Source organism: Melampsora larici-populina (assembly GCF_000204055.1).
Source record: "Melampsora larici-populina 98AG31 unplaced genomic scaffold MELLAscaffold_47, whole genome shotgun sequence".
In the NCBI taxonomy this organism is placed as follows: Eukaryota; Fungi; Basidiomycota; class Pucciniomycetes; order Pucciniales; family Melampsoraceae; genus Melampsora; species Melampsora laricis-populina.
The window spans coordinates 307,519-323,052 of NW_006768811.1; the positions used below are offsets into that span (position 1 = coordinate 307,519).

General features: G+C 44.2%; 1 protein-coding gene across 1 annotated transcript; it reads left to right on the forward strand.

The window, feature by feature from the left end:
• Nucleotides 1-7,291: 7,291 nt before the first annotated feature.
• On the forward strand, nt 7,292-7,672 carry MELLADRAFT_66855 (uncharacterized protein; the record flags this gene model as incomplete). Its single annotated transcript, XM_007414941.1, has 1 exon — nt 7,292-7,672. One exon carries the CDS (start codon nt 7,292-7,294, stop codon nt 7,670-7,672), a length of 381 nt encoding a protein of 126 aa, XP_007415003.1.
• Between the last annotated feature and the right edge of the window lie 7,862 nt (nt 7,673-15,534).

The window sequence follows — 15,534 nt, forward strand, 5'->3', positions numbered from 1 at the left end:
CAAGCGTATTCCACTCTTATGTTCATCAGTGGTTTTGTCAGTTAAGATATGATCCTAGATTGAACATAGACTGGGGACTGTCCGATGGCGAAGGGCTAGAAAGAATTTGGTCGAGCTTGGCATCATTGGTTTCCGCATTAAGGTATTCAACCAAAGCACATAGGCTTTGTGCTTTAAACCTGCGAACACAACATACCAATGAACTGAAACGGAGGCGAGCTAGTGAGTGATTTTCTCATGTTGCACGTTTTTTGCACTGCTGACTTCTGTACCAATATTATCTTGTTATTTTGTACAGTACAATGGTCAAGTGAACGATTCACATCTAGTAAGAAAATATATTGCACAAGCTTGCAGAAATTGAGAACCTTGCAAAGCAAGAACCCAAGGTATACGGAGAACTACTTTGTAAACCAGTGGACCAGGCAACGCGAGAGTCAGCTGCGAGTCATGGTCGTTGAAAATTCACAAGTGTTGAATGGCAAGCTTGGTAAACTTGTGGAGTTGGAAGAAGAGCATCGGAAGGCCGAGTTGAGTTGTTTTCTATTCTAATCAAGATAAAAACCGAGCTTGATGTAGTTTGGATTGATTGATCATCAGGGAGGAATTGAAAGTGTTGAAGGCCAAGCGACAAAATATTCGAACGGAGGCAGATAAACGAAAGCTGGACCATCTTCCTGTTAGACTTCTTATCCTCAAAGATGAAATCAATGAGGTAGTTGTTGAACTGGGTGGGGATCACTACAGAGATATGCCGGGATGGTCAAGTGAGGTGGATGTTACATTCGCTCGTCATATTGATATTGATGATGTTTATTTTCTTTCAGCCCCAAAGGGTAAACTTCTCATCAGGATCCGAGTGGCAAAAGCGAAACTGTATGGGGCCAAGGTTGATGTGTTTGAAAGCCAAAAACAAAACGATCGAAGAGAAGGTAATTTTAAATTGCAATGGAGCAATACAAAAAGATATATTTGATCAGTTGATTGTTAAACTGGAGTTGTGTAATAGGTACCCGAATGCAGCAACGCTCAAAGAAACATTTGAGAGACAGACAAGCCGATTTGAAGAAAAAGTACAACATATTTCATCGGAATGTACAGGAATATAATACAAAGTTTGCGTCCCCAAATCCAATTGAGTGTCCACCTTTCGAGGAAATCCAAAGACTGTTGCTGGAGGATTTGTTTTGGGACATTGGTCAGCTAACACATCCAGGTGAACCGTGGGCCTCCGATCCAGATACTCGAGACGGGATACGTGCTTGCCTAGATTTCACTCACTCTCGGGACGAATTGAGTAGGATCGGGCGCGAGTGTAGACAAGCGGTCAAGTGGGCACTAGATGTCAAAGAGAAACTATCAGTCTTATTGACAGCCCTGGAACTTCAAGGTGAGTGTGGGTGAGTGTTATGAATGATTAAAACTTCAAAAGACATGAAAGCTTACCCAAAATGTTGACAGATGTCAATACCGAGACTATTTCCAATAAGTGGTTGGTCAGCTTGGTTAACCCAAAATGGATGACACCACTGGAACGTCTCGAGACAAGTAAGGAGGTCCTACGGTCTCTTCACGAACGTCTTAGCCGGGATCACGCTCGATTGTCAATGGTATGGAATATCAAGATGCTTAGTGTGCTGAATGAAACAAGGTCGTCGAGCTCTTTGTCTGAAGAGGAAGAAGTGTCGATCAAGCTAAGGTGGAATGCGTTTGTGACCGAAAGTAAGGTGACCTGGAAAAAGGCTACAGAGGCAGAGATTATCGAATCAACACCTCTGCTTGAGGGCGAAGCGTTCGAATTGACGTGGGGCCTTCTAGCTATTGACGGAGACGATGAGATCAATGATGTGGTGAATGATTTGTTTGATATGGCCTTTGATGATGATGATGAAGTAGATGTAGAGGTTGAAGATCGGGCAGCCGGAACGGCAGGCTGAGGCAGGCTGAGTTGAAGTTGTAGGAGATCGGTCAGAAGGGGTCGAATGAAATGCAATGATTGCCGTGTTAGATTAGTGCTAGTGAGATGCTTACCAGACTCTATGTTGTACTGTCTTGAACAGTTGTGATGGTGAGATATCTGAGAGAGCTCAGCGTATAAGTACAAACGTTATAAAGTTTTTGTGAGGTTATGGCTGGCCGCTGCATGCTTCGGCATAAGCGCACCCGCTTGAAGAGCGCTCTGGGTGCGTCTCAGAGCGCTCTGGGTGCGTCTCAGAGCGCTCTGGATGGTCATAATAGTGAAGTGACTTGGAAAAAAATATAAGTGGGTGAAATGAGAGGTAACACCTGAATCTCATACTTGAGTATTGAAAACATGGACTTTGTTGAGTTTTTGAAGACTTATAGTCCGCGGAAGTAGTGCACCAGAGCATCTGGGTGCTCTGGCGTCAAGATAGGGCTTCTCAGCCAGTCATATGACACACTGTATGACTGGCTTGTAAGTCAACAGACACAGGTGACACAGGTGAACTGGATATGGCAGACGTTGTGGTCGGTGGTGAGTAGACATGTTTTAGCCCTCTATCAGTGTGTCACAATCACAGGGATCTTTCCAACAAGGTGGAAGGAAGCAAAAACAATCATGCTTCCCAAACCAGGTAAGTCAGATTACACCTCACCATCTTCATTCCGGCCCATAGCACTCCTCAACACTCTAGGAAAGTTCTACAAAAAGATCATCACCTTACAACTATCACAACAAGTTGAGCAACTTCAACTCCTCAACAATGGTCACTACGGCGGACGTCCCAACCGGTCTAGCCACGAAGCGCTAGTACATTTAGTAGCGTACATCCGTGGGGAATGGGCTAAAGGTAATATAGTTGGAGCTATGTTTGCTGATGTTAAATCAGCGTTCCCATCAGTCCACCACCCGCGTTTACTGGACACCCTCGAGGAAACAGGCCTCCATTCAACAACCATCAATATCATCAAAGATTTTCTATCAGAACGCACGACAAGACTAGCTTTCAACGGCTTTGAATCAGAACCTTTCGAGCTAACCCACGGCTTACCACAAGGATCACCACTCTCTCCGCTTCTCTACCTCATCTATAATTCATCGCTACTAGATATTGCCAACCCGATGGGTTGGGCAGAGGCTCTAGGATTTATAGACGACGTAATCCTCCTAGCATCAGCACCAGACCCTCACCAACTTCAATCAAAGATGAAAACGCTTACCTGCCGACAGATCAAATGGGCCGACAGACACGGCGTTATTTTCGACATTAAGAAGAGCAATTGGATGATTCTTAGCACCGCTAAGTACCAAAAACCACCCACAATTGACTTTGGCTCACGGAAAAACTTAATCCCCCAGGATAGCACGAAATGGTTGGGTGTCACATTAGACAGTCAACTCAAATTCTCCCAACACCGCCGAGATGCAATAGCTAAAGGTAAACAGCGCTCAGGATTCATAGCATCCCTTGCAAAGACTGAATGGGGGATCCCGCCTCATCTCATGCGAACCCTCTTATCAGCAACAGTCCATGCAACAACGGACTATGCACTAGCAGCGTGGCTACCGCTCGACCCACCAACTTACTTCCTAAACCACCTCTCAACTATAGATTATACATGTGCAAGGACGGCGCTTGGAGCACTCCAGTCAACACCGCGGACCTTCCTGCAGCACGACATGAATCTAACACGCCCGGAAACCCGCTTAAAAGCTAAGGTGATGTCATTCATCGCCAGATCCCTAACAAAACCAAGTCATCATCCCCTGTTTTCAATCATACAACAGGCTCAAACGTCGAAACCACGAGTTCACCGCAATGTCTTCCATCAATTCTTCCAACATCAGTTGGGAAAAGAATTCGATGAGTTCACAACGCAACTCCCGGTCGATCCGTCGGCCACTTTGTTCAAACCATCAAACTTCTCAACTATCATCCACGAAGACGAAGATGCGGCCATTAAAGGCACAAATCTCCTGCGTCACACAAACCAACACCTAATCATATACTCTGACGGATCAAGAATTCCAACCAAGAACACCGCAGCGGCCGCGTGGTGCCAAAACACCAACAAATCAGTTGCTCAACACCTAGGTAAAGCACGACTACACGGAATATATCAAGCCGAGTACAGAGGAGTCCAAATCGGCCTTACAATCGCACTCAAGACGGCGACTCCACAAACAAGACGCATCTCCATCATCCTGGATAACCAGTCAGTTATCAAAGACTTACGCAACTGCCCACTCAACATTGCCTCACTGCTAGACAGGAAGGAAACCTTCAAAATACTCACATACTTAGAACAAGCATTCCCTTCAGCAAGAATCACAATCCGCTGGTGCCCCGGTCATTGTGGCATAAAAGGTAACGAAATAATTGACAAAATAGCTAACGCTTTGGCAAGGCGAGACCTGCCAAGCACTTTCTCATCTACCCCATCACTTGCAGGCTTCACAACCGCCATCAAGGCATGGTCCAAACTTGAAGAAAACAACTTCACACCATCAGACATCAAGCGACTAGGGCAAAAACCGACACCTTCGAGACACCTCAAAGAGCTTAGCCACCTCTTGAAGCACGAGTGTGCTACAATAACACAGCTAAGATCGAACCATATTTACCTCAATCAATACCTAAACAAGCACCAACAACGCTTTGATCCCATGTGCGATTGCCAGGAAGGGATCGAAACTATTGACCACTTCTTATTCATTTGCCATAGATTCAATCAACCGAGAATCAAGCTCACCGCTGCCCTTAACGAACTTCAAGTTTCAGAAAACACAGATGCTCTCAACAACCCAAAAATCTTCAAACACATCACCGTGTATTGCAACTCAACCTGGAGGTTGAAAAACCGCTGGGTTTGGGCCAAGATAACGGACGAGACTGCACCTCAAGATATTCATGTCTTATCAACTCCCCTTCTCTAATTACCCCATCCTTTAGCGCCACCGCATGTACCCCATTAACACTTGTAATACTTTACACAGCCGGCACGCGTCCTTTTCCCCACAGGGGTTTTTACCGGAGCGGAGCACAAGTAGTTACAGTGCCTGATAGCCTACGGCTCAGGAGGCACTTGAAGCAATGCATAAAAAAAAAATCTTTGCGAGCTAGTTGAACTTTGGATAGATTGACTCAAGCCTGAAAGGTAGAATGAGCTGCTTCTTCATCGTTTGAAAATTTCAATTCAAGATCCTTGATGTATTGTACATTTCAGTCTTAGCTTCAGTTTGCTTTGATTAGGTGATCTATCTTTAAATTTTGATGACCACTCCTGAAGATGCCTCGGCCAAATAACCTTCTAGTAGACTGAGATTATCCTGAGCCTGCGCCAGATCCGCTATTGCTTCGGCATACTTTGCTTATAGCTTGATTGGATATCCCTAAAGCTCCAGCAAGCGTAAGGCATAATCATCAGCTCCTATACAAGCCTATCCAGATATGCCGGCAATCCGAGATTGTTCTTGAGATTTGCAAGCTCTTTCCCAAGTTTTGGTGAGAGATATTCAAAATCGTCCCAGCAGCTTTGATAGCGTTTACTTCAGCTCGGTTCTGCGCGGTTGTCATTTTTGTCAGTGTTCAACATTTTGTGGAGCTGGGACGGATCAACGTCATTCGTAGTAGATTGGAGGAGTGTATTGAAGGTGATGGTTGGTTGTTGGGGGTTTTACCAGTGCTGCAAAATATGCAGTGTCCAATAGCCGTAAGGCTCTAGAGACACTTAAAGCAATGCATAAAAAATGGTTGGTTGTTATTCAAAGGTGAGACAAGACCAATACTATTACGGCAAGTCCACTCCAGAGGGCTATGAAAGGAGTTGATGAGATCACTAATTTGAAAGTGACACTTTCATTGGCAGCTGCTAGCCAAGCACTGTGAAGTTTTGGTAGAGTGTTGTTATCCGAGTAGGTTGTTGGTGATTGGTGTAATATACAGCCATTCCGATATTGCTTGTCGCAATGTTTTTGAAAAGAAAACGTTTGTGAGCTTGAAACCTAAGTTTTGTGAATGGCTTGAAACACCTCAGTACCTATAAATATAGTGCACAAAGTAAGCACTCTTCTCCTACAAAGCTTAGGTATGCAGACCTTTGCTAACCTAACGGTTCGGGAGGTAGAAGTTAATGTGAGAAACAGAAATGTAAGCACAAAGGCTCTGACAAATGATCTAACGGAAATTCTCTTTCCGAAAGATGAGATTATATTACTACTCTACTAACCTATAAATATAGTGCACGAAGTAAGCACTCTTCTCCTACAAAGCTTAGGTATGCAGACCTTTGCTAACCTAGAAACAATAAGTAAAAGAAATAAGAAAGAAACAACTTAGATAGATGAAATGTAACAAGATAAATGATGTGTTTTATACCTAACGGTTCGGGAGGTAAAAGTTAATGTGAGAAACAGAAATGTAAGCACAAAGGCTCTGACGAATGATCTAACGGAAGTCTAATGTGTTTATCGAGTTAAATCAGTAACGAGATGATAAAAGGTGATTTTAAGAGAAACACTTACTCTCTTTCCAAAAGATAAGGAAGGAGAGGAAGTCGCATCAGACACCATCATAAACATATAAAGAAAAACATTTGAAGAGATTTCATTGGGATTGATGTTCAGTAATGTTATTGGGAAAACAAAAAACTACTCTCAGATCAAAACCAGAATCATACTACATTTTCACTCGTCAAACAACCTATCAAGACTACTGTCTTGATTGTCTTCCAACAAGTTTTAACTGGTTAAAACCTGAAATTTGGCTGTATTGCCTTGAATTACAGCCAACTTGAAGTTTTATTGAGTAAAAACTTAGGTTTCACTTTTTCTTTTTCAAAATGGAGCGACAAGCAATATCGGAATGGCTGTAGGAGCAGTGAATAATCAAAAGAAGAGCTTGAGGCTTATATAAGATATATAAGATGACGATTATTGGGAATATTGATCGCTATGTATGGAATCAGAATTGAGCTATCACCTACCAGCAAAATGAGCTTATAGAAAATAAATGCTCCATAGATGTAATCAAACATGTTCCTAGGGTTCAAAAGTTGGCTGGATGTGTAGGGTGTACCAAGGCGCTTCAGCCATTTTGTTATGGTTCTTGTAGAGCGTGCATCGGCACATCTATGTGGTACCTCAACCAAAATTCCGTCCCAATTCCGTCACAGAATTTTGATTCTTTTTCACAACGTCAGAATTCTGTCCCAATACTGTCACGGGATTTTGATTTTTTTGGTAATTAAAATTCTGGACCAAAAAAATCAAAATTCCTTACGGAATTGAATCATTTGTTTGTAGTGTAAGAAACAGAAACAAGCCTCAATGTCCATTAGCAAATACCTCACCCCTTCACCTCTTAAGAATTCAATCGATGTTGATGGCTTTTTACCAAGTGGAAGTTCAACAAATGAACAACCTATGTCATGTCGCACCAACGATGCCAAAATCGAACTTTCTTCCACTCCACCCAGTTACCATGCCGAAAGTAATGAGACAGGCGGACCAGCATGGCCTGGTAGGTCATCAATGAAGGATATTGGTAAATCTCTATCCGAAGCCTTGAAAGACGATGCTACCAACAAATCAGCTTGGAAATCTGTTTACGATGAGCACGGTTTTAAATACGTAAAATCAACTGTATCATGGTACCGTCGTTGGCTTGAAGCTATTGATGATAATCAACAGAATCTTACCTCGCTATAAACGGCAACAAGACAGTGAGGCATGGTATCAGACACTTCCATGCAGCATGTTAAGGCTGGGTCACTGGGGTTCTTCGACAAGGGTTGAGATCACCTCGTAGAGGTCTTTGTTATTGATAACGAGATTGTCCGATGAGGAATACAATCATCTGTAGTGCGTAATCTAAAGTACATCATGATCTGTGACATGTATTGAGTGAGTGTCACTTGCTTGTGTGATATGATTCATAACATTATCCCCCATTTAATGCCCAAGCTTCCTCTTGTAAGCTCTGCATTCTTATCCCTGGGTAGCATTAAAAAACCTCATGGGAAAAAGCTTTACCCCCTCACCGTCTTCTCCTTCTTCTCCTATGTTGTCCTGCGGCGTTGGGATATTTCTTGTTGAATTCTTCTACCAATTCGTTACTGTGCTCCAAATGTGATAAAGGCTCCCACGAATTGTCTTCAGCTCCAAATCCTTTCCAACTTATTAAGTACTCACGCCTTTTATTTTTAATTCGACAGTCCAGTACTTCCTCTACTTCCCATTTGTCGTTGCCGTCTATGGTGATTGGACTTGGCTGGCTGGTTGTCTTCCGTGTATGCGTTCGATGAAGCGTTTTCGTAGTAGGAGACACCGTGAAATACAGGAAGTACACCTTTCATGCTGTCTGGTAGTTTCAATCTGTAGACGGATGGAGAGAGTTTTTCAGTGATGTCAAAAGGTCCTAACCATCTGTGACTTAATTTAGGACTAGGTCTAGTAGCCGAAATATGTTTTGCATTCAGCCATGCTTGATCTCCAATTTTCCAATCCGGTGTCGGTCGTACGCTTCTATCTAACTGATTTTTCATTTCTTCTTGCGCTAATTTTAAGCATTCTGATAATTCTGATTGTACCTCTTGAAGTAATTTCAATCTTTCTTCCACCTTTGGGATACATTGTTCTTTCAAAGGTATTCCTCCAAACGTTGGATTATACCCATAATTAGCCTTAAAAGGTGAAACTCCTATGGAAACGTGATCTTTGTTATTATACGAAAACTCAGCTGTTGGTAATAAGGATTCCCAATTCTCCTGACGGTATTTGACAAAATGCCGTAGATATTGTTTGATAGCTTTATTGACTATCTTGGATTGACCGTCCGTCCTTGGGTGGAAGGCTGTAGATGGTTGCAGTCGTATACCTAGTCTATTGTTCAGCTCTTTTGTTAGTTGTGATATAAATATCGTCCCTCTATCTGATATGATTGATTTTGGTGTCCCATGTAGACGCCATACTTCCTTTACCATGATATCCGCCAATTCGTCGGATGACATACTTTCCTTGCATGGGATAAAATGGGCCATTTTCGTCAATCTGTCGACGACTGTGAGGATACTATCTTTTCCGTTGGATTCTGGCAATTTGGTAATTAGGTCGTAACTGATGTCGGTCCAAGGTCCAGCTGGAATGGGTAGAGGCTCTAAAGATCCAAAAGGTTGCTGATTGCTTGTCTTAACCCTCAAACAGGAATCACAGCTGTCAACGTATCTATTCACAAAAGCCTTCATTCCCGGCCAAGAGAAGCACCTACGGATCAGACCTAATGTCTTTGATCTACCAGGGTGGCCCGCTATCAAACTGTCATGTCGACTTTTCAATATAAGTAATTTGATAGCATCAACTTGAGGTACTTCAATTCGGTTCTGGTGGTACAGTAATCCATCTTTGACTTTTTATTTCGACATGGCTGATTTCAATCTTGAAGATATCGGGTTCATTACGGCATTCATAATCTCTTGAATTCTTTCATCATTTGATGTTGCTTGTCGTATTTCATCAATAATTTTTTCGTCTGATGGAGCTTGACTTTCTTCTGGCGTCATGTCATCTGTGCTAGATACTCCTAGGACATCAATTTCGAACCATTTCTCAGCGTCTTGTAGTTCTACGTCTTCGTTTTCGAAAAATGACTCGATTGAGGCCACTTCGATGAAGGTGTCAGAAGTAATGTTATCTGGGCGTAGTTACTGGCCGAATGTCAGCTTTTCCTCTTTTGTTGGAGCAAGATCTGGACGTCTTGATAGAGCATCAGGCTTAGTGGCTTGTCTACCGGGTCTGAATTTGATTGTAAAGTCAAAGCAACCTAGCGTTTCGGCCCAACGGGCCTGGCGTCTTGTTATTTGCTTTGTCGTCATAAAGGTTTCTAGATTCCTGTGGTCAGTGTAAACGACAACCTCCAATCGGTTTGGATTTCCCTCGAGGTAATGTCGCCATTCTTTGAATGCAGCGACAATAGCCAATAGTTCCTTATCGAAGATCTCATAATTTCTTTCAGCTTGAATCAGAGATCTCGATAAGTAAGCCACAGGGTGTATTTCACCATCGTCATCGCACCGTTGAGAAAGTACAGCTCCGAGGGCGAAATCCGAGCAATCACACTCAAGGATAAATGCCTTATAAGGATCAGCTATTTTAAGGACTGGTGCAGTTGTAAAGGCAGTTTTCAGGTGTTCAAAAGCTTGATTACAACATTCATTCCAGTCAAATACAGTATCGTGCTTGGTGAGATTATGTAATGGCCTAGTGGTCGCAGAAAAGTGGTCAATGAATCTTTGATAAAAGTTTGCAAATCCGATGAATCGTTGTAATTCAGACACGTTTGTAGGTGCAGGCCACTTGGTAACGGCTTTTACTTTAGTCGGATCCATCTTCACTTTATTGTATGAGATAATTAAGCCAAGGTACTCTACTTCAGATTTGGAAAATTCGCATTTTTCCGGTTTTAACCATAGTTGATGCTTTCCAAAAGTTTCAAGTACACTGTTGACTGCCGGTTCATGCTTCTCTCCTCTCTTTGTATAGATCATAGTATCATCTAGGTAAACCGCGGTGTCTCTTCCAATACGAGTCAAGAGTATATCTTGCATGAAGTATTGGAAATATCCGACTGCGCCCGTTGGGCCGAAAGGCATCGTAAGGGGCGCAAATTGACCCTGCTTACAGATAAAGGCCAGCTTGTCTTCGTCTTCCTCAGCAACTCTTAAATTTCCATATGCGTTACGGAGGTCGAGTTTGGTGAATTTGTCGGCATTGAGAAGGCTATCTATGAGATCCATTGTTAACGGTAGTGGATACTTATTTTTAACCGTCAGAGAGTTTAACTTTTGGTAGTCAAAACATGGCCGTAGATTGCCATCTTTCTTCCCAGTGAAGAGAACCGGGGCCGCCCAAGGTGACGTCGTCCTACGTATGGTGCCGTTAGCCAGTGCAGTTGTAATCATTTCGTCGAGCGCCACGTTCTCAGCAGGAGAGAGCGGTATTATTCGACTGGCTTGAGGCTGTGCTCCGGGTATGAGTTGAACTCTGAAGTCGTATCGTCGTCTTGGCGGTAACCGTTGAGCCTGAGACTTGCTGAATAAATGCAAGTGCCGGTGGTAGCACGACAGGACCATTTGCTCGACAGTCTTGAGTGGCGTCTTCTTATTTATCTCGGCTGCTAACCGGGCTGACGTTGACCAGGAAGTCTTTGCGGCGTCGATTTCTAGATTTGAAGAAGTCCGTGGAGAAACAAGCTTGCCAGCTAGAACAGTGGATTGACTATATGAAGCGCTGTCGTACTCACATTGCGGGGGCGTAATCGTGTCAAAACTGACTCGAGCCCCCTCGTCACTAGTCCTAGCGTGCCCCTGAGGCTCCTCCAAAGGATCGACGGGGTTCTGTGGCGGAAGTGACGAGTCTGGTGTTTCAGACGCAACGTCTCTGCTGTCGGTCTCCTGGATTGAACTTGAACTAGATATTGGCGGCCGGTGCTGTTCGGATTTCGGATCTTTGCTGTATCTGTCCTTTCGGTCGTAATTGTTTGGAGAGACAAGCTTGCCAGCTGTTTCGGCAAGATGTGAAGAGGATAGGAGATCGTACTCACATTGCGGGGGCTTAATCGTGTCAATGCTGACTCGAGCCCCCTCGTCACTAGTCCTAGAGTGCCCCTGAGGCTCCTCCAAAGGATCGACGGGGTTCTGTGGCGGATATGACGAGTCTGATATCACAGACGCAATGAGTGCATCATTGTCGTTGTCGTGATCCTCCGAATCAGGCCTGTAGGCATTATTTTGGGAAGATAGAAGATTGCCAGCTGCTTCAATGCGGGATATGGAAGGTGTGAGATCGTACTCACATTGCGGGGATGCTAACGTATCAGAATAGATACGCATCCCCTCGTCAAGTCTCCTAGCTGTCCCCAATGGGCCTAATCTGGCATCCGTTGAGGTTGTTTTCGGGCTTGGCGACACCACTGACGTGGCGGCAATGTTAGTTGGGTTTGAGTCGTTGCTCGACGACGTCCAATCGATAGAGTGGCCGTGATGTCGTAGCCAAGGCATACCTAGTATGCCATCGTAGGTGTTTTTCAGTTTCGTAATGATAAACGTGGTTGGTGTGGTGTCGTCCTCAAAGATAAGGTCGATTTCATGGGTTGATTTGGATGTGGAACCGTCGAATCCGCTGATGTCGCATGAACTGCTAACTGCGTGCTCCAACAGTCCCTGCTCACTCGCAAAGGGAAGGTTGATCACGTTGTGAGTAGCGCCGGAATCAATCAAAAAACTGGCACGGGATGTCTCAATGGTTGTGGCTCTGGATAGGGGGCTGGTGGATAGTGTAGTCTTAAAATATAATCTGGGGTCATTTTTATTGCACATTACAATCTGACTAGCACCTAGCTCCATCATTTCCCCTTCTCTTCTTTCGCCCAGGATTGGCACAACTTTCACTCCTGAGCGCCTCCATTTTTTGAGGCATCAGCTCGACTACTACCCTCTCCTTTATCATCTGGATCATCTCTTCCTCTGTTCGTCGCTGCTAACTTCGCCTCCAAATCAGCGATCTTCACTTTATAATAATTCTTGTTGCCTCCTGATTTCACCAACTTCTTCTCCGGGCACTCTCTTGATCTATGACCCTGAACACCGCACTTAAAACACGATCCAGTACGCATACGTTCGGCCCGGTCTTTATCTGATAGACGAGTGTAGACCGCAGAGAGGTCCATGGCGTTGGGGTCTGGTGCGGGTGTGTGAAATGCAGATGAGTTATCGGCAACTCCATGTAATTTGTTGTCGATTTTGATAGCTAAGTTAGAGATCTGCTCAATTGTAGTGAAAGTTTCTTGTACTAAAACCATAGCGACTCGGATGTCCTTTTTAAGACCTTTTTCGAACTGGCTTATTAGGGTGGGCGTCTCCCAACCAGAGTTTACAGCGTGCATGTTGAAATCATGGGTGTACGCGGCTACGGTCGTCTTTTGAATCAAGGAACGAAGAGCCTTCTCAGCCTTCGATTTCTTCTCTGTGTCGAAGTACATAGCTTCAAAATTAGACACAAAGCGATCGAATGTGACAAGATGAGAAGTGGCCGGGTTGATCAGTTCTCTGGTCATCGGTTGGGCCCAGCTACTCGCAGTTCCCGTCAGGTAGGATATAGCGAATATCACTTTGGCTTTATCGTCAACGAACATGTGAGGGTGAGCTAGGATGTACAGTTGTACCTGACTAGCGAACACTTCTGCTTGGCTTCCTCTAGCCCCTGCGAATTTATCGGGCGTAGAGACCTTAGGCCCTTTAGGCGTAGGATTAGTAACGACAGGGGCAGCAGGCGGTGGTGGTGGTGGTGGTGGTGGTGGTTGGTGTGTAGCGCCACCATCGTTTTGGATACCTTGCATCTGGGCTTCTAATCGGTCCTCAGCTTGCTTGCGCAGAACGCGCTCCTCGTTTAGAGCGTTAGTGAGCTCAGCTAGTTGACGCTGGATCTCCTCCATAGCCAGAGTTTGATCGGTCAGATTAGATTTGATTAGTAGGGGAGCTGAAGTCAACCTGAGCCCCGGACCCGTCACCCCGCGGGGTCTCCGAACCCTACCCCGATAGGGGTAGGGTTCGGAGACCAGCTATAGAACCGCAATGCTTAGGGGACCCGATCGGGTAGGGGTGCGGGCTCAAGCTCAGAAGAATAACCCTACCCGCGGGGAACCCGCGGGTAAGGCGTAAAAACACTAAGACCAGTTTTCCTTCGACTGGCTCACCGGAGTTGTTCGAAAGAAAGGTTTTGATAACATTCTTGGTAAAGACAGTAATGAAAAGGCAAACAAATATGGCCAATATAGAGTCAAAAGATGTTGGTAAAGATGGTGAAGAAAAAGTAGTGAGGAAAAACTGAGGGAAAATGAGACTAATCCTCCCCATCGATCTCGATACAAACACTTAAAGGGTTTTTAACCGATGGAAAAGGGATAGGACCAAAGATACGATACCATTCCTTGATACATAATAGTATTTCAACACTGATAGAAGATAAAGATGATCTCTGAGGCACTAAGATTCTTTTTGTCTTACTAAATGCTCCTTCGGATGAGGTGCTTGTAGCAGGAATCCCCAAGTACATCTTGGCCATTTGAGCAAGGCCTGGTGAAGATCCTTCACGGAGTTTCCAAAATCCGAGAATGGTTTTTGATCGATGCGCGCGAGGCTCACCCAAGTATTGAGCTATCTCGCTTTCGATTGTGGTGGATTCGGTATGTTCTTCGGTTCCGTAGATCGCATCGTCAAGGTAAGATTTGCTCTTCTTCTTCACATGTTGTGGGATTGGAGTCGATGATGAGAACTGAGATGATTTCCTAATGAAATGTGACTTGAAATCATTCGGAGTCATTCCATAGCGACTGAAAAATGTAGCTCGATCCTGATTATACACATCAGTTCAAACATCAAAATAGAGTAAGAGCTATACATAAAGTTTGCTCACTTCGAAAAACTTCATCTTGAGTCGTGGATTGAGTATTGTCGCACAGATTGGTGCTGGTTTGCGGAGTGCATCTTTAAAGTATTCCTCAAGCTTGAGAAGCATGTCACGCGCAGCTGGTAGGAGTTGATTATGATCATATTTTTCCTGGACCTATGTAAAACAAGAAAGATTTATCAATGTTGAAATCACATTTGGGAGTTGTGAAGATGAGCAGTACATAGAAGGAACTGCACCTTCATTAAGCCCTCGATAACGACTGTATAGATGGGAATTACATCTTGCATTGTTGGGAACCTTCGTTTACACAATAGATCTGTAGCCTCACTGAGGGGTTCCAGAAAATCACACATTTGTTGAACATAGTCCCACTCGAGTGGGGTCAGAGCAAACTTGGTGGCTTCTGTACGTTCGCAATACCTCATACAGGCTGCTTTGAGTCGAAGAGCTCGTTTGAGCATGAAGTACGATGAGTTCTATCGTGTTGGAACGTCGACAGAGAGCCTGTCAATGCGATCAGTTTTGTTGACAGCTTCTTGCTCGTCCGGGTTTTCGTGTGTCTTGAACTGGAAGAATTGAAGGGCTTCATCTTGCGAAGCGATGTTTTCTGTGTCATCAGTAAGGTCGGTATCAGAAGTGGCGTCGAGGGACCGAATAAGGCCTACAAGACTTGCGAAAGCTTGACTACGTTGAGGAGTCTTTTGTGTGTATATGGCTAGTCCATGAATACGTGCGTAGATTGTACTTAGATCAACTGAAGAATTGTCGGGGGGGTTGACAATCATAGCTAATGTCGGAGGAACATGGTCTTCATCCAGATCGGAGTCATCTCCAAATACCTTAAGGCCCTCCTTTGCAGCTAAATTGATTACGTGACCACAGCATCCAAGCAGCTGGTCCTCTTCAAATTCCAGATTGGGCTCTTCCGAAAGTAAACGTCCTATCTTTTTGTTAACACTTGCATTGTCCGCAGTCAAGGCAGAAATCTTTGAACAAAGATTGTATCTTCTGACATACTTGAGGAATAGTTCAGTGAAATTTCACCGTCATGTGCTCCTGTGGTTGAGTAAGCAACAGTTGATCAATGTCAGGTGACAAACGATCAA